General features: G+C 45.8%; 2 protein-coding genes across 2 annotated transcripts in view; both read left to right on the top strand.

Moving 5' to 3' along the window:
* Positions 1-280: 280 nt before the first annotated feature.
* Positions 281-10,402, top strand: SRSF4 (serine and arginine rich splicing factor 4; the record flags this gene model as incomplete). Its single annotated transcript, XM_079546071.1, has 6 exons — positions 281-387; positions 5,448-5,590; positions 6,465-6,577; positions 8,304-8,518; positions 9,392-9,475; positions 9,643-10,402. 6 exons carry the CDS (start codon positions 281-283, stop codon positions 10,400-10,402), a joined length of 1,422 nt encoding a protein of 473 aa, XP_079402197.1.
* Positions 10,403-22,397: 11,995 nt separating this feature from the next.
* The window catches only part of LOC306954927 (lethal(3)malignant brain tumor-like protein 4), a gene marked incomplete at both ends in the record, with an annotated part of 32,270 nt that continues 30,452 nt past the window's right edge, over positions 22,398-24,215 (top strand). Inside the window, one exon of the mRNA XM_079546134.1 lies at positions 22,398-22,511. Within this exon, the coding sequence (XP_079402260.1) occupies positions 22,398-22,511 (114 nt within the window). The remainder of the gene's footprint in view (positions 22,512-24,215) is intronic.

The raw sequence follows: 24,215 nt of genomic DNA, 5'->3' as shown, positions 1-24,215 counted from the left end.
AGCACTGAGGTCCTTGGCATTTAATTAACATTGGAACGGTCTGCTGAGATGCAGGTGGAATCTCGTACCGAGAAAACCCTTGGGACCCCGATACTGAGGTCGATATCCCCCACCTGGTGACTTTGGGGCAGGTGGGCCCACTCGTGCCATGGCCCTTTTAAGAACCGCCGGGTGGGCGTGGCCTATGCTGACGTATCGCCCCCCCACTCATCGCCGCGCGGCGTAGTGACGTTGCAGCGCCGCCGTTTGGCGCCGCCCCTTCCCGCCCCCCCCGGGCGCGATGCCGCGGGTGTACATCGGGCGCCTCAGCTACCAGGCGCGGGAACGGGATGTGGAGCGTTTCTTCAAGGGTTACGGCAAGATCCTTGAGGTGGACCTTAAGAACGGGTGAGCGCGGTTCGGTCCAACTCGGCTCGGTTTATCGGTGGAGCGCGGGCCCGGCCCTGCGTAAGCGGCGGCCTTGATAGGAGGGCCGGGTTTCGCTGTGATGGGAGGCGGCTGCTCTGAGGGGCGCCGGGGGGTTGAGGGGCTGTGAGGGAGTTTGGGGTGTTGTGGTGATGTGGGGGGGGGGGGGGGGGGGGTTTAGGGGTGTGGGTTTCCATGGAAACGGGGGGAGCAGGGCGGCCGGTGCCGTTGGGATGCGCTGGGGGGGGGGAAGGGGGGGGTGTATGGTTGTGGGGTTTTAGGGCGGCTGGGGAGAGCGTGGGGAGGAGGTGTTCAGCATTGAGGTTAAAGGGGAGGGAGGGCAGAGTGCCCTGTGTGAGCAGGGGGCGTCCCGTAATGGGAGGGGAGGAAGAGTCCTCGAGAGCAGCCCTGTAGAGAAGGACTTGCGGGTCCTGATGGATGGAAAGCTGAACATGAGCCAGCAGTGTCTCCTGCAGCTCAGGAAGCAAATGGGATCCTGGGCTCCATCAGAAGAGGGGTGGCCAGCAGGGACAGGGAGGTGATTGTCCCCCTCTGCTCTGCCCTTGTGAGGCCCCATCTGCAGTGCTGTGTCCAGGTCTGGAGCCTCCAGTACAAGAAAGACAGGGAGCTGTTGGAGAGGGTCTGGAGGAGGGGCACGAAGATGATCGGGGGCTGGAGCACCTCTCCTACGAAGACAGGCTGAGGGAGCTGAGCATGTTCAGCCTGGAGAAAAGAAGGCTGCGGGGTGACCTCATTGCAGCCTGCAGTACCTAAAGGGAGCCTACAGACAGGAGGGGAATCAAGTCTTGGAAAGGGGAGATAACAGCAGGATGAGAGGAAATGGTTTGAAGTTGAAGAAGGGAAGACTGAGGCTGGATGTCAGGGGGAAGTTCTTTGCTATGAGAGTGGTGAGGTGCTGGAACAGCTGCCCAGAGAGGCTGTGATGCCCCGTCCATCCCTGGAGGTGTTCAAGGCAAGGCTGGATGGGGCCCTGGGCAGCCTGGGCTGGTATTGAATGTGGAGGTTGGTGACCCTCCTGTGTGTGGCAGGGGGTTGGAGCTTCATCATCCTTGAAGCCTCTTCCAACCCTGGCCATTCCATGATTCTGTATCACCTCTCAGCTGGGCTGAGCTGTGGTGCAGCCCCTTCCCAGCACCCAGCCTGGCAGGGTGGCAGTGGCTCCCCATGCAGGTGTATTTGAGTGCCTGCCCCCTCCCCAGCACTCAGGGTGGGATGCCTGTGGGCAGCTGTGGTAACATAAGGACTCCTTGCTGCATGTAGAGGGTTGGATCCTGATCCACCAGCACTTGCACAAGACATTCAAGTATTGATTCTCGAGAGGAAATAAATTGCTGCTTTCTTTTTTCCTGTTTCTTGAAGCTGCCCGCCTAATGAGCGCTGGCAGCTTTGTAAGAAAACTTGAAGTCTTGTTTAGGAAGACTGAGTGGGAAATGGAATTTGTTGCTATTAGCCAAGAGGGCTGATTATCATTTCTGTTTGTAAATGGATCTCTTGTAAAAGAGCACATCAAAAAGCTCGCTAAACTGTTACACTGGCTTTACTGGGAGGTGGACATTTAACAGGTTCATAAGAGAAATAAAAGCAGTTATTAAAACAAAGGAGTGTGCACATATTGATGTTTTAGCCAGGTAATGTTGAAGTCTGCTCAGGTATTTGGTTGCACGTTGTTGAAGCTCAAGGGATATCTTGTTTTTATGTTGTTGTATGAAAGCTCTGAAAGAAATATTTGTACTTCATATGCAGATGTCAGCAGAGAAAAACATCCTTCGTTAATGGATATGGATCTACCGAATTGCATGTCTGACGCAGTAATGGGCTGGTCCTATTGCTTTACTGAGAAATGTTTTGCAAGGATTGGCCCTTCCATGCCAGCTTAGCATTTGGAAGTGCTCTGTGGGCAGCTGTGTTGAGTTCAGGTGGCCAAAGCTGAAAGCATCTCTCAGGGCATCCTGAGTGCCTGTTACAACGGACTGCAGAGTGAAAGGGAAGACACAGCCCACACCTACAGTGTGAATAGTCTGAACGTGACACCACAGTTCACTTGGGGGAGACAGAGTTCAAAAGTTGCAGATAACTGGAGGGATACAGGAAACCACATGTAACCGAGCGGTCATCTGCCTTGCTGTCTGCTGATTCTGTGGTAGGTTGCTTCTGCTGTGGGTTAGATAGAGCTCCATGTATGTTTCTAGGATGGGTATTTATAGGGCATTATCCTGAAGCAGTCTGTGCAGGCTCCTGGTGGCTTGTATTTGAATTCCAGTTGGACAGCTATTGACTCCAGCTATCAGATTTGATGCTGTTCTGCTTGGGTTTGCCTCATGCTCGACGTTTGCTGGAGCACTCCAGAGCTTTGTTTGCCCAATGATCCTTTCTTGTCAGCTTATTTTTAGTAGTGCTTAGCAAATGATTAAAAATGACTGCACACTGTTTCACTCTGTAGAGTCTTTCAGTTTCTTCTGGAAGCTGGTGGGCTGTTGGCAGTGCTCAGCCTGCAGGAGATCAGCCTGTCAGTATTTTAGCAGCTAAGCTGAAGTGCTTCGGCAATAAGATGCGACTGGAATGTGACACAGCAGAGTCCTGAAGGCTTTGCTGGGTCTCGGGTGCTGCTGGTTGTAACTTAAGCTTGCAGTTCAAAGTCTTTGAACAATGTTTACCTGAGGGAAGGACCAGAGAATAAACATCCATTCCTTGTAGGTCCTTCCATTTCTGTTTGAAGTTTCTGGTTGTGTGCTCATAGTTCTCACGTGTTTTCCTGCATGGACATCTGGAGCTGTGCACGGCAGTAGTGTGTGTATTAAATGACCAGAAAATTGGACTTTTCAGCCTGCTTTTTTATCTACTGAAAGCATGAGGAAAAACTAGCAGTAATAACTTGAAAGCTGGAAGCTTTTGCTGGTGGTGAGAGCAATTTGCAATCTCGCTAGCTTTAACAAACTGTTCTGTCTGTGTGCTTCCCTGCCCTGCGTCACCCTGAGCAGCTTTCTGGTGTTCATGGCTTCGCCTTGGAGAAATCCCTGCGAGAGGAGGGACGTCACTTCTGCAACGCGCTGAGGAGCAGAGATCAAAGCCAAAAGCTTCAAGCTTCAATTCTTTCATCTCGCTGAGTTCAAAACCTGTGTTTGTTGCCTAAAGAGAAGTGATTTGATTTCCCTGCGAAGTGTTTGACTTCAGTGGGAGCAGCCAGTGTTAAAAAATTAGGTTGGAGTCATGAAATGGTGAGAGCCAGCACAGCTGGATGTCAGGAGGGACGATTCCACTGAACTGCTCCTATCGTTCCAAAGGATTCAGGCCTTTCTCTTCCTTAATATTAATGGAGGTGAATAAGATGAGACTTTTTTCTGTTGCTTTCAGTTGTTCAGTTTTGCTAGCAGACCATTGGTGGCAATGCTTATCATTATTGAAGCAATTTCAAAGAATGATTATTTACCAAATCTTAAGGGATGCTTAAGTAACTGAAGTTCTAAATACTGAAATTTGAGTGTTTTCTGAGATTTTAACTTCAGTAACTCATTTAAATGACTGTTATGTTTCAAGCAGTCTGAAGATGCTTTTCCTTGCGAACCCTGATATTCCCTTTCCTGACTGTAGCTTCATCTGAGCAGGAGGACTCAAAGGCATCACATGAATTGGAATGGACTGTAAGCTGTTAAATTCTCTTTCAAGAGAATTTCCTTTCTTTTTTTTCCTCTTATCCTGGAGCAGAAAATGATGTAGCTTCACATTAACTGGAGTAAATTGCGTTGACGTTTTTAGTAAGTAGTTTTATGCCACGTATGAAGTAGTAATAGTAGACATTTAAAAGAAGATTTACTTGCCCTGCTGTCAAGTAACAGCAGGTTCAGATTGCTGTAGTTAAAGCTGTGTCAGCACTCGTGGCTTTCTGTGGTGTAAAACTATGCTTCCAAAGGGGTTTGATTCATGGGTTTGCATCATACAGTGCAATATTACACGTATTTAGCAGGTGGATCAGCATTACTTTCGTTTATGAGTGGTATGGAGTGTGGTTTTGTTGTTGCTGGCCCATCTTATTCTAGGGCTGCTTTTGTGTTATTACACTCCTTGGTGAATAGGATGAACAGATAGGGTAGATACGTAGTGGTTCCTTTTGGAGCAAGTGAGGAGAAGGAAGTTCAGTGCTTTCAGCTGAGGTTTGGCTGGTCGTAATCCTCTCTGTGGGACCTTCTTAAAGGTGTTTTGGTGGGTGGACAACAGTAAAAAAGCCACAAATGCATGGTGATGGGCATTTTGCACATTGTTATTTTCTTTAAACGTGTGTTTAGGAGCTGGCAGGCCTGAGTTTTACTGCAGCGCTCCCCTGAATTTGCTCTGCAGCCTTAAGCAAATCACAGCGTGCCCTGAGAAGCAGCTGTAAGAAATGGTTTTATAAACCATCCTGTGGGATCCTGACTGAGGGGACTGGGTGCCTGCAGGCTGCAGGGGAGTGCTGGAGTTTCTGTCCATGGAGGTGCTGAAGAGCTGTGTAGATGTGGACTTCAGGACGTGGTGCAGTGCCAGAATGGGTGGTAGGTGGATGGTTGGACAGATGGTCTGGGAGATGTTTTCCAGCCTCGATTCTGTGATTCCTTGGGCCTGTGCCCAGTGCTGTCATTGCACTGTCTTGGCTGCGGGTGCCCCCTGTTCACCCCAGGAACTCATTTCTGGTGGCTGTTGCTGCATTTCTTTAAGGTTTGGTCTCCCCATGCTCTCTGAAGTTTTGGGCTGTCATTAAGTGCTTTCTGGGCTGTTACTGCTCACAGTCTAGAGGAAAATGAGTCTATTGAAGAGCAAAAGCAAATCCCTTTTCCTGACTTCACATCTTCTTTTTTGTTTGGCCTTTCAAGCACAGTGCACAGACCCCATGTATTTGCAGAGGTAGACGAGCATTTCCACGTGAGGTACTGACATTCACACACTGAGGTTCCCTCAGGTGCTTCTGCAGAGGCAGCTGTTGCCAGTACGAAGACCTCAGGCTCAGTTTTGAGTGATTCTCTTCTCTTTATTTTCTCCCCCCGTGTTTCCAGGTACGGCTTCGTGGAGTTCGATGACCTGCGAGATGCAGATGATGCTGTTTATGAGCTAAATGGTAAAGATCTTTGTGGGGAAAGAGTGATCGTTGAGCATGCCAGAGGCCCACGTCGTGACAGCAGTTATGGTTCTGGACGCAGTAAGCACTACAATGCATTTGTATCAGTGACTTATTTTAAATAAAATATTTTTGCTTGTTTTTATTTTATTTTATTTTATTTTTTTAAGTAATTTTAAAAGAAAATGATATGAAGCTGTGAATAGTGTTTTGTAACTGTAAATGTAACTGTTGATCTGAATATTTGTTGTATTAAACTCTTTTAATGGATAAATTAATAAACATGCTTTCTTGTACTATTATTTTATTATCGTTTTGTTTAACTATTTTAATGGTTTATTTGCAATGTGATGTTTAACATAGCTTTAACAAAGACCTCAATGTTTTAATTAAGAGTCCTTTGAGGCTAAGATGACTGCCTGTTCCATTTGCTGACCTTGGGTTACCTTTCCATGAGTGGCTCTTTGAACTTGTGGCCCTTGGCTGACCAAAAAAGGAAGCCATGTGACAACTGCAACCTTTTCCCATTAGACCTGGGTGGTGAGGATCCCAAGGGTTAGAGACAGATGAGATTAATCTCAAATAGGTGCCTGAAAATCTTTATTCATATCAAATACTCAGAAAACTTGTAAGCAATGTAAGTAACATTAGTAAACTGGTTTAATTTGGTTTCTTCTTTCAATCTGTTTTAAAGAGTAAACTTAATTGCATGTTACTTTTAACTTAATTATAATTCCGTGCGTAGCTTTAATGATGTGCTTGTAATCATTTTTAACACTTTGGCTCTTCGTGTTTTGTACGAGGGGGGTTATTTCTTTCTTTTTAAACTTGTGGGGGTGTGAATTTTGAATGCATTTGGAAACAGATGGGGCAGAACGTTTTTGTCGGGGGGGTGTAGAGTGAGTGCTCCATTTCCCTGGTTGAAGTACTGCTGTCTGCTTGTCACCTCCTAAAGGTGGATATGGTTATAGAAGAAGCGGAAGAGATAAGTACGGTCCTCCTACCCGTACAGAATACAGATTGATTGTGGAAAATTTGTCAAGCCGCTGCAGTTGGCAAGATCTTAAGGTATGGGGCCCCTTTCTTTACCCTTTCTCTATTAAAGAGCACAAAGGGTAAAAAAGTTAGCTTCTGTTTCATCCAAGAAAACTCATACGCCTGTCTTTTTTTTTTTAGCTCCAACATGTCAGTAAATCTGTGTGCTCATATGCATACAAGTCCATTTTCTTGAAGCGATATTGAGTCAGTCTTGATGTGTCTTTGTGTATACGAAGCCAGTAGTGTGGCATGCAACACGGGGAGCTGCAGTTGCAGGCTTGGTGTCCTCGGATGGTGGGAGAAAAACATTTGCCCTAACAAACCATCACTTAGAGATGATTATTGTTAAGCTGTTATTGTGGAAACACTTCAGGCAGGCCTGTGGTAGGAGTCGCCAGAGACAAAGGAATTTGCCCTTGTCTGTTTGGATTTTAACCATCAGCTTCTAAGAGCTGTTTGGAAAAGATAGCATCATTCTTGCACAATCCCTCTTAAAAATGTCCACAGCGTGAAAAAAACTGTTTTAAAGGCTGTTTCAGGGAGAGGATGCTTCCCGAATGAGCAACCATCTCTGCCAAAAAGTGAATGTTCTCTCAAAGTCTGAAGGAATGGAAAGTGATTCTCAGCAGTGGAAATGTTGGGTAACACTGTGTAGACAGCACTACATCTGAGTCCCCTGGAGGTGGTGTTGACTTGTGATTACCTGCACAGTGGACTAGAGGGGCAGGACAGGGAGCAGCATTCCAACAGTAGGTGCAGAAAGGCAGTGTTTCCTAATTGAACTTAGCAGCAATGGTTGAAAACACTTGTTCTTACAGGAACGCTTTCTTTATGGTTCTCTTTTAAGGATGTGTAAAATTTGTTCTAAACAAACTTTGACGTAGTACAGACTGGTCTGTAATTGAATGTGTAACACTAGTTCAGGTACGTACTGAGATTCTTCAAATGTCTTTTGTTAATGCTTCACACCATCAGTAGCTTGTCTTTGCTTCTGGTATTAAAACTTGTAAGTAGAGCATGGCATGATTAATTCTCTACTGGATGCATTGCTTCTCCGAATAGCTTTCATTTCAATGTAATTAAGATGGGAGTAGCTGGGCCAAAAACAGACTGAACCAAATTTCTGTGTGCTGTTCCCATTGCAGCTGAAGTAGCTAGTGGCTGAGATGGCCTTGTGGCAGCTTGCTCTGAGCAGGGCTCACCTGCTTAGTAAGTGAAACAGAGAAGCCAGGTAGCATGAAGTGGGAAACTGAATTCAGCTCTTTTTTGTGTGGGGGTTTCTTCCAGCAGAATGAGATGTGCTGCCTAGGTGGAGGACAAAGGGAAGTCTGCTTGCTTTAAAGCCTTCTTGCCTGTGTGAGGCCTTCTCGTATTTAACCTTTAAGGGTGTTCCTTTCCCCAAGTTACTTTGAAAACAGGATTTAGAGAGCAAGCATCTATTTCTTGAAACATTTCTGTACTTCATCGTAGCCCAACCCTACTGACATTAGACTCTAGATGAGAGATCTTAAATTATTTGGCTCAAATTATCAGTGCTGCCTTAGTTTTCTAATCGCACAAACTCTGTGAAATTGTAGTGTGTTACTTGGCTTGCTGAGGAACTTTTGGCTTTAGTACTGCAAATGCTCTTTGTTTAAAACCCTTGCTGACATCAGTGTGACTAGAAGAGGCTATGCAAGCATCGCTGAGAGATGAGCAGAGCCTGGAAGCCTGACTCTGGATTTGAGGCAATGGTTATTCTGTCCTCTTCCTCTAGGATTATATGCGTCAGGCAGGGGAAGTGACATATGCAGATGCACACAAAGGAAGGAAAAATGAAGGTGTGATTGAGTTCAAATCCTATTCTGACATGAAAAGAGCCCTTGAAAAGCTGGACGGGACAGAAGTAAATGGCAGAAAGATTAGATTAGTGGAAGACAGACCTGGATCAAGACGGCGCCGCTCTTACTCCAGAAGCCGAAGCCATTCAAGGTATGTCTCCTGGTGGTATCGTGAGGCTTAATCTATCTGCAATTATATGAACATGCAGTGGGTTCTAAAACACCTTGCAAGTGTTCTGACTTCTCAATAAACCAAGTTTTTGAGAACTTACCAGGTACCAGGAAGTCACCAAGGGAACTCGAATCAGAAGTGTTTTCTTCAGTGAATGTGTGTATCTGTTATCTAAATCCATGGCAGTATGCTACTCCTCTTCCCAACTCCATTAAGTCTGTAGTCCTTGCTTTCTTGCAGAGGAATGCTGTGTGGCAGGTGGAGCTGTGCATAGAGAATGAAGCAGAAGGTACTCCTAACACTTCAGTTCTGAACACTGTGTTCTGCTCTAGGCACCAGGGCTAACAGTTCTTCCTCAATTTGGAAGCCCCCAACCAGTCCTTGTTTGTAGAGATGTACTTCCTACTTTGTACGATCAAGAGAAATGCTTCAGCACATACTGCCACGTTCCATTTTGGGGTAGAACTTTGTAATAAAATTCAGGCAAACTTCTGCTGTTTGTGGAACAACTCATGAATTTAAAGCTTGATTTCATGTGGATTTTCCTCTCTCAGTCAGTCATGATTCCTGCTGTTCTCTCATGTCTTCACCACTGCTCAGTGGTGTGTGCAGGTCGGCAGATAGCAGCTCTATAACTGATTCATCATAATAAGCTGCAAAATGAAGTGGCCCTATTGCAGCCTTTAGCTCAGTAAGCACTGGTGTGTTGTGCCTCCTGCATAAGGGTTCCAAGGTTTCTCAAAAGCTCAAGAGTTCTTGAAAGGTGCTTTAATGCTGTGGGCTTTTACCTGCAGGAGACCAGAAGCCCTCCGTGGGCACACGCTAATGTTGAGCTGATGGATTTTGTTCTAGGTCTCGCTCTCGAAGCAGGCATTCTCATAAGAGCCGGAGCCGCAGTGCCAGCAGCAGTCGCTCCAAGAGTAGATCAAGATCCAGGTACGTCTTTGTGGTGAAAGAAATGGGGGTTAGTTACTTAAACTTGGGATGACGCTTCTCGTTTAAGTGGGGGAAAAGTGTTTTTCTTGACTTATGCACAGTATTTAAGCACTGGTTAAATCCAGGCTGCACTAAAGTGAAGTTGTCTGTTGGCTTTGCCCTTCCAGGTCTGTGTCCCGTTCCAGAAGCAAGAGCCGTAGTCGAAGCAAGAGCCGTAGCAGAGGCCAAAAAGAGAAAAGCAGGACTCCAAGTAAAGAGGATAAAAGTAGGAGCCGCAGCAGGAGTGCAGAGAAATCGCGGAACAAAAGTAAAGATAAATCTGAGGGCACTCTCCATAACAGTGATGAGAAAGAAAAGAGCAGGAGCCGCAGCAAGGAAAAGAGCAGGAGCAGGAGTGGAAGCAAGGACAGGGGAGAGACAAGGGAGAGCTTGAGGAGTAGAAGCAAAGATAGGGAAAAGAGCATTAGCAAAGCTAGAAGTAGGAGCAAGAGCAGGAATGAGAGTAGGAGCAGGAGCCACAGTAAGGAGAAAAGGAAAAATAGGAAGAGAAGCAGGGATGACAGCAGAAGTAGAAGCAGGAGCTGCAGCAAGAGTGAGAAAAGCAAGAGGCGCAGCAAGCGAGATAGCAAACCAAGCAGCAAGAAAAAGAGGAAGGACAGCCGTGAGCAGTCCAGGTCAGTCTCCAGAGAAAAGGAACATCAAAAATCAGAGTCTGACAAAAAGGAGACAAAAGGTGAGGGTGAGGATGCAGCTGCCCGTGTGGTGTCTCGCTCTAGGTCAAGGTCTATTTCCAAGTCAAAACCAAATGTCAAATCAGATTCCCGTTCCAGGTCAAAATCTGTTTCAAAACCGAGGTCCCGGTCCAAGTCTAGGTCTGCCTCCAGGTCACGCTCCCGATCGCGGTCAAGGTCTCGCTCCAGATCCTAACCTTGCTGCAACCATACTCGGAACAGTCAGAGAAGTCTTTTGTACGTGTTTGGTAGTTGTAGCACAAGTGATTGAAGTAGAAAACATGTCAATGCTGTATATTTTTAACTGCCCTGATGGTTTGTCTGTCGTTGTTAGTGGCAGCACTCGCTCCCTGTAATGCTCTCTGGTGCAGGGCTGTTCAGCTCTTTCACTCTTCTACAGAAAGGTTCTCTTAGAATACAGTTCTTCCCAGATCACTGAAACGGCCCTGTTTTCCAGGAGGAGCTTTGCAGAGAGTGAGCACTGCACCATAGTGGGTTTATGAGATTGCAGTGATGACTGATAGGTAGGTATGATGGCTTCAACAATCTTTGCCCTTGAATTGATGCCCTTTGCTGTATGCCATTTAGTGGAAGTGCTAAGTCTTAAGTTTCATACTACTTCTGTTTCATATTTTTCGGACTTACAGAGTTGTGAATAGCACAGTCAAAAGGGGATAAAAAGGTACTTGCAGTAATCTGTGGGAAAATAGAGTTCCATATTCTGGTATTGTGACAATATCCTTGTTTTATATTAATTTTTTATTTATTTTTCCCCGTCTTGCAAAGTACAGTGATCCCTGTTTCCATGAGATTTGAATAAAGACTATTTTTGCTTGATGACACTTGATGGTGATTACCTGAAGTTGTGTTGTGATTGTTGCTGTTTTAGATCAATCAGCGTCAACTTGAATTTGCAGAACAGTTGCTTTTAAAGAACGGAGTCTTGGTTTGGAAAGTCACTCTATATGTAGTCAGGGCACTTGAATATAATCAAGTTATTTTAACTTGTTACTCCAGAAGCACTTACAGTGTTGTTTAGAGCTGTAACATTGCATTAAGAAGAATACAAGAAAATGAACCAGAAAAAATAATGAAGATGACAAGACTGTTTTCCATTGTGTGTATAAATGAAATGTAGTGTGCTTCAGCTTCCATAATACGAAGATGTTTTTTCAGCCACTTAACTTGCTAGACTTAAGCCAACAGAAATCATTGTTTTGTAACAAAACATTTTGCTCTCTATACAGCCAACACCAAAGGTAAGTATGGTTCACATGGAAAACGTGCTGCTTCTGCTTTTTGCTTTGTTTTGTAGATCATCAGTTCAGTTGTTTCCTCTGCTGCACAGTTGGCCTTTCTTACAGTGCCCTTGAGAAATGAAGGGAGAGGCACGGTGCTTTTACAGTTGTTTTGCTAGTCTGGCACACTCAGCAGGAGGACACAAAGCTTATCCAGCTGTTTACTGCTATGATTTCATAATCTCTGATTGTGAGTTTGAGATTTCAGTCATGAAGCATAACTTTATAATGGAAAGGTGTTAGTCTGAACCAGGTGTCACAAGAACATTACAGCAGTCAATCCATCTTCTCCAGTTACAAAGAGCAATTGGGAGTTGAGGCTAAAGCTCCAGGAGCTTTTCTTCCTAGCAAAACACCTCTGCTTTGGAGGAAACACAGAAGAGAAATGTGTGGCATGTGTTGTTGAGGAGCTCTAGAGGACTAGAGAGGACTGAGGGGTGAGTTGTTCTACTTGAATGTCCTCAGCACCCCTCTGAATTTGGGAAGGAAGGAGAGCAGCTTCTAGCACGAGTACTCTAACTGGTCCTGAATAGCACTCCAATTTTACAGTTGTACCATTAGCAAATTATTAAAACTGAACTTTCTACAAGCTCCTACATTGGCTTTGAATTAAGAACTGACATTCCTACCTTTTGAAGCCAGCAGTGCCGTCAGAAAATACCAGGCAAAGCAAATCTTATTAATCCTTCCTTAGTCTGGTAGGGAAGGTTAGTTACAGCTTTATTAAGAACTTTCCTGTAGCTAATCTCAAACTGCTAACCATACTTCTAATGGCAATTTTTGCAACTGGATGTTAACCTCATAGGAACAAGTGATTTTTGTATAATTGGATCATTTGAAACTTGCACTGCCGCATTAAAAAGATGAAAGGGTGATAGATCACAAGAGTGGCTTTCAAGACAATATTTCTGTAGCACGTCAGAGAGGGCTCAGGGCTTGGTGAGTGGCTCAGGCTGTATCAAATGTCATATTCCTGCAGGAGCATGAGAAAGCTCGGTGGAAGTGATATTTAATTTCCTTTGAAGTTTGAGATGTTCAGTTTTGTGGTTACTGCTTGAACATGTTAGGCGATGAGTGTTTGCAATTCCTTCTGCTGCTTATAAAAAAAAACAGGCAAGGTGCTGGCAAGGTGATGATGGTCCTTGGGGTCCCTTTTAACCCAAGCCGTTCTGTGATGATAATAGGGATAATTAGCTTAAATCCTTCCTAACAAAATCCACAACTTGTTAAGTGTAGGCGAGCATTTTACTCTTGCTTTTACTGTCTGACAGCCAATGCTGCTGCTAGTGAAGTGCGTGTTTTTAGTAAGGGTGCTCAGAACTTTCTTCCCCGGATCCCTGAGGATGGGTATTTTGAGGGTGGAAGGAAGCACACAGGCAAACTTTTAACTAAGATGCACGCTGTGCCCAGTAGAGGAGGTTCTATAAACCACACAGGTCAAAAATTAATTTGAGGTTACATAGGTGAGTAGTTTGGGCCATGCAGAAGTAAGGAGCTAGCACCTACTCTGCACGGAAATGTCTGTACTTGCAATGAGGTATTAGTGCCGTTTTTAGATGTAATTCATTAATTAGTGCAGTTTTTGGATGCAATTCGTTGTTGCCTGTTCCCTGCTTTTGTTCCTGCCGTTTCCAAAGCGGGTGATCGATTGCTGCGGGCAAGTTATCAAGAGGTAAAGAGCAGGTTTCGATTAAGAAAGCGATGGAGAGCTGGGCAGCACGGGAGCGATGTGGTGCAAGGAACAGAAGCAGAAGCGCAGCGGGGCTCAGCAGGGGCTGATTTCCTCAAGAGATTTCATCAGCTTTAACCGACAGCTGCGTGGTGAAGGCACTGCCCCGCTCCGCTTCCTTGGGCATCCCTGGGGTATTGAACGCTTTTGCTTTCCCCTAAGAGCAGCTGATTTAACTCGCGCGCTGATCTTTTAAAATGCCATCTTTCATGGTAAGGAATCCCACAGCAACTCGTGGTGAGCAGCACGAGGACGTGGTTAAAAGCAGAGCCTTCAGTGCGGTCTGCTTCTATCGCTGAGCAGCGTTTCCCTGCTCAAAATTCACATATGGGGAAAAAAAAACAAAAAACACGACGTTCCCCGATGAGAAGAAACACGATTTTAACAGAGCGGTGCGAAGCGAACTCCACCACAGGTAGAGCAGCGAAGGCGCCGCTCACGCGGGCCGGCCCGAGATCCCCGTTTCGGACGTCCGGAGCCGCCTCGTCCCCGCCCGCCCTGCCGCCGCCCGGCCCCGCCTTGCCCCCAGCGGAGCCGTGGGGCTCGGGGCCGCTGCCGGAGCAGCCACGCATGCGCGGTGCCCGCCGCCGGTTCGCTAAACGTTGCCCGAGTTGAGGAGAAAAGAAAAGCGCGGGGAGGCCGGGCTGGGCCGCGCGGCGGTGAGTGGCGGCGGGGCCGGGGGCCGCCATCTTGTGGCAAGGGCCGGGCGGCGGCGGCGGCGCTGAGGGCCGGGGGGCGCGGGGCGGGCGGCGCGGGGCGGCGGGGAGGGGTGGGAACATGGCGCCTCCCGCCGTCAGGGCGCCGCGGCCCCGGCGGAGCGCAGCGCAGCGCTCGGCCCTCGGCCGCTCGACGCCCGCTGCTGGGCGCGGGTGCCTCCGCTGCGGGGTCTGGAACTCCGCGTGCAAAGCTCCGGATCCGCTCTGCGAGCACCGCGGAGCCGGGCGGGCTTCTTTCTCCCCTGTTCCTCAATCCTGAACTCTCACAACCTGACCGCGGCGGTGCTCTGCTGGGCTTTGGCCTCGTGTCATCGCGCTGCCGTTGTCACAAACGTGGGAGCCCGTCGGAAGATGAGTTTGTGGGCTGTGGAGACAGATATCCCAAAATATTTGAGGCTTGTGCTCGTTGAGGAAACCTGGGCACGGGGAGGCTCAGAGCTTATCCAAAAAGGATGAGATGGAGATTAAGTAAGGCACGATGTCAGCAAGGCTTCAGAACAGAAGCAAACAAACAGTGCAGAACTTTGACATCCCTTTAAAATTGTTTTTGAAAGCCTCTGCCAACTTGCAAGCATTGCAGGCATCAAAATATTGGAGGACAACAAAATGTAATGGCGTGCTCTTCTTGTTTTCTTTTAACTACATCCACTTTGAGATCGTGTTTTATTGCTCTCAAAGGGGAACATCAGCAAAGGAGAGATTTTTGGAGGCTTAACCAAGTATTGAGCTTGAAGGTAGATGGCGATTCTACACGAGAAGTAATGCTTTCTGAAAGCAGAGGTTCTCCAGGAGAAAAGCACAGAAGCGATGAAATTGAGGATTAATGGATGGAGGGAAGGCTGCTGCCGGATAAACAGAGCAATAAACTCAGAACTTGAGAATCCCTGAGCGGTGTTTTGCGTAAAGATGAGCGTGGGACAATCTGAATGAAGTTTGGTGTTTGGAAGAATGAGATGAGGGCGGTTTTATTAATGCTCAACGCTGCAGGGAGTTGGATTAGATTTTAGTATCAATGCGTTTAATGTCTTCAAATGCTGCTTAGATGAGTAAAAAAAACCACCAAAAAACACAACATTGCGTTTGTCCGTCGTCAGGATTAAGGGATAAAGAGCTCTGATGGTCAGTGCAGAATTGCATAAAGTGTCTCTGGTACACGTTGCTCTGTATAAGAAGAGGCATAAAAGAGAGGGAAGTGCTGCAGTGCCTGAAGTTGACTGCATCTTTTCCTGCCGTTAAGAACATGCATCGAATACATTGCGCTTCATCGTGAGTGTGGAGATGGATGCAGAGCTGGGCTGCAGAGCCCGCCCAGTTCCATGTCGCCATCACACACGCTCAGGCAGAGTTAATTGAACTCACCTCTGTTGTTTTTATTGCCGTAATGAATCAGCTGCGGTGTGATGTGTGGTTGTGCACAGATGTGCTCTGCTGACAGCTCTTGACCACATTTTCATGTGACCTGAGAGTGTGTATTTGCCTCGGGCGTGCTTTCTGCATTTCAGCACCAATTCTTTACTTGCAGGAACGTTAAGGCAGCGGTAGGCATTGGTCTTTAGGCTGATTGTCTTTGAAGTAACATCTAGAACTTGTTTTAACAAACACCTGCGAATTCAGTTTGTAATGGTTGACTTGGAATTTTGTCGTTCCATCTATGGGAGAAGGTTTTCCCTTATTTCTACCAATTTAGAGCCATTAGTCTAGGTGTTTTTATGTGTGATTATATATACATTGCACTGTGGGATTGTGGATTTGGGGGTACAGCCTCAGCGTAAGCCCCTTGGCCTTTTCCATGCAATGGTGACAGAATGGCTCTATGGAAGCCCTGCAGAAGCCCCATGGGCCACAGAGCTCAGATCTTGCCTTTTTTTGCCCCTTGGCAATCCTAGATTGATTAAAGTTGGAAAAGTCCTCCATGATCCATACGAACCCTGTTATTTTGGAGGTGAGAAGTGCAAAAGTCTGCCGGTGGGAGGTCAGGAGAAACCACTGCCATGGGGTTGCCATGCAGAGGCTGAGGAGCATGGTCTGCTCTGAACAGGAAGGAATCTGTGGGTAATTCTGCATTGATACTTCAGGATTTGTATATCAGGAAAATAGAGTGGGTAAAACCAGGCTGAAATGCTATAGCAGCTGCTGTGCGTCTTTGCAGTCATCCTGTGGAATAACGCAGTGCTTCCTGAATTGCAGCATCAGTTTTTCTGCTCCAGACACACGCAGTTCCCCCTCTCCCATAGTTTATAACAACAAACCTATTTCTGTCTTTTCTCAGCCTTCCACAACTTGTATCAGTGCCACATGCCTCCAGCAGACAGAGGAAAGGAAGAGGGTTAGCACAGTAGATGGAAGAATTAGATCAGAAGCTGGTGGGAGAAAAGATCAAATGATTTATTTGTTAATGAACATTGGCAGCTGAAAGCTCTGGCACTTGGAATCAATTAGTTGGCACAGCAAATGGGGCTCCTTCCAGCCCAGGTCTTCCTCATTAGCAGCACTGACTGTGCTCAGCAGGTGAAACACGTGTGTGGATGTGCTTCTGTTGGTACACTGAGTCACTGGGGACGTGGTGATGGGCAGACTGGGATGTCCAGTGCCAGCAGAATGGGTGTTTTGTTTTTAAATGTAGCATCTGAGTATTACTTTTTATTTCTGATCAAGCAGTCTGTCTCTTGCAGTCTGTGTCAGAGTGGGTTTCCAAATAGTACTTGACAGCCCTCCTGCATTTCTGGGGCTCCAGGACTGGAACATATGCAAAGTTACTGAATAAATAAATAAAAGGCATAGGAAGCAGGTTGGGCTGATGAAGGTGGTGGGTTTGGGTTGGGTTTGTTGGTTTTTTTCCCTTTTTGAAGAAAGACAGAGGCCCTGGGCTGTTACCTGTTCTTTTAGTTGTCATTCACTTGCATTTAACTTCTGTTCTAAGCGTATTGTCGGCTAAATAACAGTGCTGCTGACAGTACTATCAAGTTTTCTTCCTCTGCTCAGCCTTTGTGATTATGGTACCCATCCACCCATACCTGCTGCAGCTGCTGATGGAAAGGAAGGGTGGAAGATGGCCTGTGTCTGCCTGCAAGCTGTGATCTTTATCCTGAAAAAGTAATTCTGCGTTTTTTGTTTAGTTGGTTCCTTCTCTGACCCTTTTTGTGTCCAGATTCAGATGATTTTCTGGGACTCCTTTTTGTCTCAGCCTTTCCTGCAGCAGGGACTCTGGCAGTTTTGCAGTTCTCCATTTGTTTCGCACACAGAAGGCAGGCGATGCTTCACTGCTGTTCTGATTCTTTCTCCCCCTGCACATAGAGTTAGCTGAAGGTAGCTGGGATATTTTGATATGGCCTTCTATGCCAGACTGTACCTTACTTCCTTCATTCTGTAGTAACGCTAATCCACAAATAACAAATTGACTGCATCCTGTATCAAGCTATTTAAAAAACAAATACCAGGGAAAGAAATCTGTGTTGTGATTTTTGTCTCACAGTTACATGCAGTGCAGGCACTCTGTCTGGTTCTGCCTGTTGACTTCAGCATCAAATGGATCTGAACAACAAGCTTCTGTTTATCTGTACTTTTTGAACTTGCTTTTTCAGTTCTGAGCACTTTTTATTTTCTTTTCTCCTTTTGAAATGCTTGACCTTAGCACGCATTACTCAACATGGAGCAGCTTCTGTCAGTGTCAGTGCAACACTTAAAAAACTGCTTTGGAGGAGGTGCTTTTGGAGGTTAATATTAGTGGCCTTAATGCCAGTTTTAGATAATCAGCCTTAATTTTTCTCCCAACAAGGATGAGATGGAGATGAAGTAAGGCACGATGTCAGCCAGGCTTCAGAACAGAAGCAAATAAAACAAACAGTGCAGAACTTTGTCATCCCTTTAAAATTCTTTTTGAAAGCCTCTGCCAACTTGCAGTCATTGCAGACATCAAAATATTGGAGGACAACAAAATGTAATGGTGTGCTCTTGTTTTCTTTAACTACATCCACTTTGAGATCGTGTTTTATTGCAAAATTAATTCTTTGTTTCTTAGTTAAGCATTTAAGTGGCAACTGAGCTTTCAGTTTTCCATTAAAGAACCACTTTATTTTTTCTCCCAGCACTATAATTTTAATGTTACCACAAAATTGACTTTCTCTTGAATGAGAAATCGTACAACTTGGTTACAGGTCATTACGCTCTGAGTGAGAACAGTTCTGGTCAAGAGCATCAGGAAGTATTTGTGTTGCTGTAGAAATGAACACAGGTTTAGCACTGGGACAACTTTGGGCATCTTATGGCGGATGTTATAGGATCAAAGGATGGCCTGAGTTGAAAAGGACCACAGTGATCACCCAGTTCCAACCCCCTGCTGTGCACAGGGTCACCAACCAGCAGCCCAGGCTGCCCACAGCCACATCCAGCCTGGCCTTGAATGCCTGCAGGGATGGGGATCCACAGCCTCCTTGTCTTCTGCCACCATTGCAGAAGTTCTGAACGTGGCAGTTTTTCTGGGGTGAGTACAAACAGGAGGAGAGCAGCTGTTTACATAGGAGAAAGGGGAATGGTTTTAAACTGAGACAGGGGAGGTTTAGGTTGGATATTAGGAGGAAGTTTTTCACTCAGAGGGTGGTGAGGCCCTGGAACAGGTTGCCCAAGGAAGGCACAGAGGAGGTTTTGTGCCTTCCTTGCATCCTCACCCTTCCTGAGAATAGGTTCTGCAGCACAGCACTGACTGTTTTGTTCACCTTTTGCAAGAAAATGACAGGAGAAGGGCTGCTGTGTGACTGTGAGATGGCACACGAATGGAAAGAGAGTGCAGGATGGGTTTCTGTGCAAGCTGCATCACACTCTGAGCACACACAGCCCATGCAGCAGCTTTCTTTTCTGAGCTGAAATAAATACGAGGATGCGTTGGGATTTTTTTTAACACAACTGTGTCAAGAAACCAAGAGATAGCAGCTTATGAATGACAATGCTGCTTTGGACTTAATGCCAGGATCAGCTGCCTGGTTTAGAGTGAGCTGGAGATATTGGTGTCTGATCTTATAAATGGATTAAAGTCACACAGCCGCCGCGCCTCTTTATGAGTCCTGCAGCACAATAGCAGGTAGGTATAATCCATACATTAATGTGCATTGCAGTCACCTTGCAAGGACTGCATTGTACAAACAAACACTGCAAGCCCCTCAGAAACCAAAGCAGTTTATCTGAGCAGTCCTGTGTGTCTCCTTGCTTCAGACCTGTGCTGTGAGCCCAGGTTTGATTCTTCCTTCATTGACGCAGCAGATAGAGAAAGCAGCTCTGTTACTCGTGCTATTAAATGCTTGCTAGTGGCTGCAAACACTTTCTTTTGAAATGTGTTGGTATGGTTCCGTTGCAAGCTCTGAAAGTTCATTTCAATCTGTGCCTGTGCTGATGAGGTTCCTGGAGGTGAGGCTGGGCTTCTGGTAATTGTTTTAGTTCAGCCTTGCAAAATATTGCTTGCCTGAGGTGAGTAATATTTTTTGATGGGTAAGTAAAAGATCATCAGTCACCGTCACAGCCTGGGACAGGCAACCAATTTTTATCTGAAATGGTAAGTTTTCAAAGCTGTTCCAGAAGCAGGATTAGCTGTGCCTTGTGAGAACTCATTACAGTTTTTTTTCCTCCTGTTTAAATTGCGGTTCAGTTCTCCACTAATGTCATAAGAATGAATGACAGATATAATGGCTGTTACCTAACTATGCTGAATTTTACAGGAAGAGGGGTGCTCAGAGCTCTGAATCCTGGCTTGCTGGAGTGCATATATATTACACTGAATGAAATGCCCAGCTTTGCTTGGTTTCCCATTCTGTTTCGGGGAGGAAGGGTGATTTGTAAGTTGGTTATTCCCAGAACAGCACAATATCAAATACTTTCCCTGATGCCAGCTGCTTCCTGAATGGAATTTCACCTCCTACTGTATGGAGGCTTAGCCAGAAGGGCTGTGAACCTGAGATTGTTTTTTGCTTGATTTACAGCCTTTGGGTTTATTACATCGTTGTGTTTCTCACATTTTACCCTCATATAAAGACACCAAAATCCTCAGTCAAGCTGGACAGCATGTGAAATGGAATTTCTGTTGAAATATTTCTCTTCCCATTAGATCTGATGGTGTATAGGGAAACATAATGAACCCCAATTGACTCATTCAGCTTCCATGCCTTTATTTGTTTGTATGAACTTGTGCCTTTTTTCCCGTATTCTTTTTTTTTCCCCTCCCAACGAAGGCAAGATGGATGTTAAAAGCTACAGCTGGTTTTCTGCAGTAACGATGAAGCAGTTTCCCAAGGCTGCTCTGAGGTTCAGTAACAGAAATGAGATCAAAACCTGAGTATTTCGGGCTTCCTTTTCCTGCAGGTTTCAAATCTGAAGATAAAGCACAGAGGTCTGGGTGGTAGCATATTAATTATGAGCCGTTTTCTCTGCCAGTCGTTTATCATTTCATACATCTGAATCTCCAGCTTGGGTCTGGGTGACTCATCATCGCTTTGCTGTATCTTCTAATAAAATTTCGGAGTCTTATCATGTTAAAAATGAAAAGCAATCGCAAATAGGGACAAATCAGAAACGTTTGTGCTCGACTGTGGCTCTTCAGAATGCTTCAAGTTAGTTTCTGCTGCCTTTCTAATTGCACAGTTTGCTTCCTTTTATTAGGCTATCTTGGTTTTATTGTAGATTGTACTGGTAGGGAGCCCTGTAAGAACGGTAATTTCTTCATTGCATTTTTCTAGGGCTTTTAATAGATTTATAAAGCACAGGAGATGGAAAAGGCCCATTATCGTATTGGGTCTTCTCCAGATAGCCCAAGATTGTTTCGTGTATTATACTTCTTGACAGCAGTTTAATTACTTCTGCGGTTTAATTACGTTTGCCCAAGCTCTGTCCAAGCACTTTCCAAACCCCCTTCCCTAAAGGGAGCCCTGCAGACAGCCTTGGTATTGCAGCTTCTTTATTTTTAAAGCCTGAGCACAAATAATAACAAAAAGTGATGGTTTTGCCCTTGCTGGAGTTGAAGCATGGCCTCAAACAGGTGCTTCTATATGGACAAGGGCACATTTGAGATTAATGCCTCTGGCTGCAGTCATTGCATGGCACCCAGCCTGAGCTTTGGGCTGGGGGCAGCAGTGGGGTTCTGTTTGCATCACCACGGTCACCAGGCAGCACCTGGTGGTTCCATTGAAACCAGTGGCAGTTGGGCTGGATGCTGCAGCTCAGCCTTGCTTTGGTGGCTCCCGTTTGCACTGCTGTGGCTCAGCCTGAGCAGAACATGTGCTGCTCTGCTGCATGGGCAGGATTGTAAGTAGTTGGGTACATGCATTTGGGGGGAAAAAAGCAAATACTACAGGGATTAGACCGTGCTATGCAATAGAAATGCAATCTACATGCATCTGTCCTGATTTCGACCTAAATAAGATCATCATACTGAGCTGTCATGCTTGAATTAGAGCTGCAGGAATGCTCAGGCACTATCAATTACTCGTATCAGGTCTGTGGTTTTGCCTTTGGCTGCAGTAAATTCACACTTAGCTTGCAGATGGATGGTTCAGCATGTGGAAGACATCACAGCAGAGTGAAGTTCACCTGCCCCAGTGTAAGCACCCAGCAGTTAAACCATGCCCCAGCCTTGTCACTGCACTCCAGTGCTTAAGGCGAGAAGCAACCTGCCAAAGGCAGATCAAGCAAATTGTTCTTGGACGATGCCTGACCTTATAACTCATCTGAGAGCTGAGAGCAGAGCAGTCCAGCTCAGATGTGGGAATCCAGAAGCCAGAGCAAAGAGCCCCATCCATGCGTGGTTTTGACCCATTTCCATAGGAGTGTAGCTCAGCTCGTGCCTTCAGCTTTGTGCTTAACATCAGTGGCTTTGCTCACACTGGAAAAGTTAGCAGTCCTGCCAGCTCAAGAGAAGGCTGTGAGTCTTTCTCGTTTGTTTTTAGGCAAGCAGTTACGTTTGCAGATTAAAAATATTCAGGGGACGTTTAAAGGGCAGCAACATACAGTTAACGTATGGTCAGTGTTTGTTCAGTGCCTTCTGCAGTAATGTTTGAGTAATTGGGAAGTGGGGGCTCATACAGCTGTGGCTTATGGTCAGTTCTTCTAATGGAGCCCATTAGATCATTTGCTGGGACACGAAGGCAGTGCGTGGGCAAAAAGCATTTTAAGAGCATTGTAGAATTTCTAGCATGGAACCTAAGCATTGTTGCAATACAAAGAAACGTAGCAACAAATGCTGCTGCTTCACAAGCTGTACTGACTTGTTGCAGTGGATATGGTGTACGAGTTTATGTGTATTTATGATTCTGCAGTTTTAAATCCTGGTACTGCTGATACCCAGAGCGTAGCTCCTGCTGAATCCAGAGAATGCAGGATTTATTCTTTGATTATTACTATTTTTCTTTTCTCCAAATCCTAGTTTTCTTTCTTAAAATTCAATAAAGAGCCCAAAGACTAAGCAGAAAGATGGAACAGAATGTCCTGGAGAGCACCATCAGCATCCCGACAGCAGACCACGATTTGCTGAGTGCCTTAGACTGGAAAGACGGCATTGGTACCTTACCCAGTAGCAACATACAAGTAAGAATCCAAAGAAACAATAAACCAGCAGCCACTGTGCCTCAGGCACTGCAACAGTATTTACCTGATGTTCTCTAGCCTGCAAGTAAAAGTTGTGCAGAGCAAACAGTTTGTTTCAGACCGCGGTTTGTTTCAAACTCTACAAGCAAGCGGTGGCATTTCAGTGGTGCTTCTGAAAGCCTGGTGGTATTCCCTTCCCCCTTCTCATTTGTTGCTCGATTAATTTCTAAAGGTAGGAATATTTTAAACAATTAAATGATGGAAGTTCTGGGATCTGATCTTCCTAATTCTCAATCTTGTCCAGGCAACTCATTTTGGCAAGAAGTCCCCTTAATTCAGCCCAAAATGGGAGAACCTTTTTTTATGAGTGAATATTTATGGGGCTGGGCCTTGAGTTTCTTTTCACCCCAGTGGTTATTTTTGACAGCTTTTTACAGCTGCCTCTGCCTGATATACTCACGATGGTGACTCCAGCACAGCTCTCCTATAAATCACAACCGAGATCTGATGGCCACAAACATGATGTACTGTCGCAGAGGGGGGAAGGAGGTGACTCGACTGTTTCCCAAATTACCTTTAGCTGTTATTTCAGTTTGATTGCACTTCTGGTGGCTGAAAGTGAATGCATAAAATTGTCCTTAAGGCGTCAAGATTTGAATCTGGGGGGAAAAAAAAAATCAATTTCTAGAGGTAAATTGGAATTGAAGGAACTTGAGAGCTCTGGAAAAAACATATTGTTGGTCATCAGGCATTCAGAATCAGGTCCACCACCTCCTGATGATGCTGACGTCTCTCCCTTCCCATATCCAGTAGTGCAGAGAAGTCCCTCCATGGGCTGCCAGTAGAGAACCAGCAAAGCACCACACTGCTTACTTGGGTTAAAGAAAACAAGTAATACAGCATTATTTTATGTTAGATGATGGAGGGTAAGAGCACTGAATGCCACGGCCAGTGAGCGCAGTAGAAGTGTTTAGCTGGAACATAACTGGCTGCACAGGAAGCTACTTCATTCTTAAGATGCCAAACACTTTTTTTTCCTCCAAAAATGTGAAGCACTTCATTTTCCTGTTGTATTCCAGTTCTGGCATACACAATGAAATGCTTTTTTCCTGAATTCCTTCTTTAAAAGTTCTCAGGAAGGACAGATTATTTCTGAAGGGTTCACGTCGGTTTCAAACTAACAAATGTGCTGCGTTGAGCTCCTCTGAATGTGCAGTGGAGGATGCAGTCCTGATAGAAGCACAGCTGTGTGCTTCCAGAAGTGAAGGGTGAGCAGTATGGCCTTGAAGAGTGGGGGTTGGCTCCATGGGACAGCCTGTCCTCTGCAGCACATCAGGGACTGTTAATAATATGGCATTGTTTTTTGTAACAGTCTTTTGCTTCTGGGGGCTTGGAGTGGGATTCATCAGTTAATAAGGCTGCAGGTACACTGTGGAATTCTTAAAGGAAGGGATAGCAGCCCTCTGTCCTTCCTGGCTTGGGCTGAATCAGAGCTGTTGATTTGTATGCAAGAATATCTACCCCAGAGACTGATCTGCTGACACAGAATGATGTTGGCATCCTTCCCCACCTCCGGTTGGGAGCTCTGCTGCTTAATGGCACAGAGATCTGGGGATGCTCCTTCTGCCCACCTTCTGCTTGTTGTGCTGAGCTGTCCTCATCAGCGATGGCACCGGACTGCTGAGATGCTGTGCTGTGCTGGCA

This window comes from Tetrao urogallus (genome assembly GCF_951394365.1).
Source record: "Tetrao urogallus genome assembly, chromosome: 23".
In the NCBI taxonomy this organism is placed as follows: Eukaryota; Metazoa; Chordata; class Aves; order Galliformes; family Phasianidae; genus Tetrao; species Tetrao urogallus.
The sequence above is the reverse complement of the archived record's forward strand: the minus strand, read 5'-3'. Positions and strand labels throughout refer to the sequence as shown.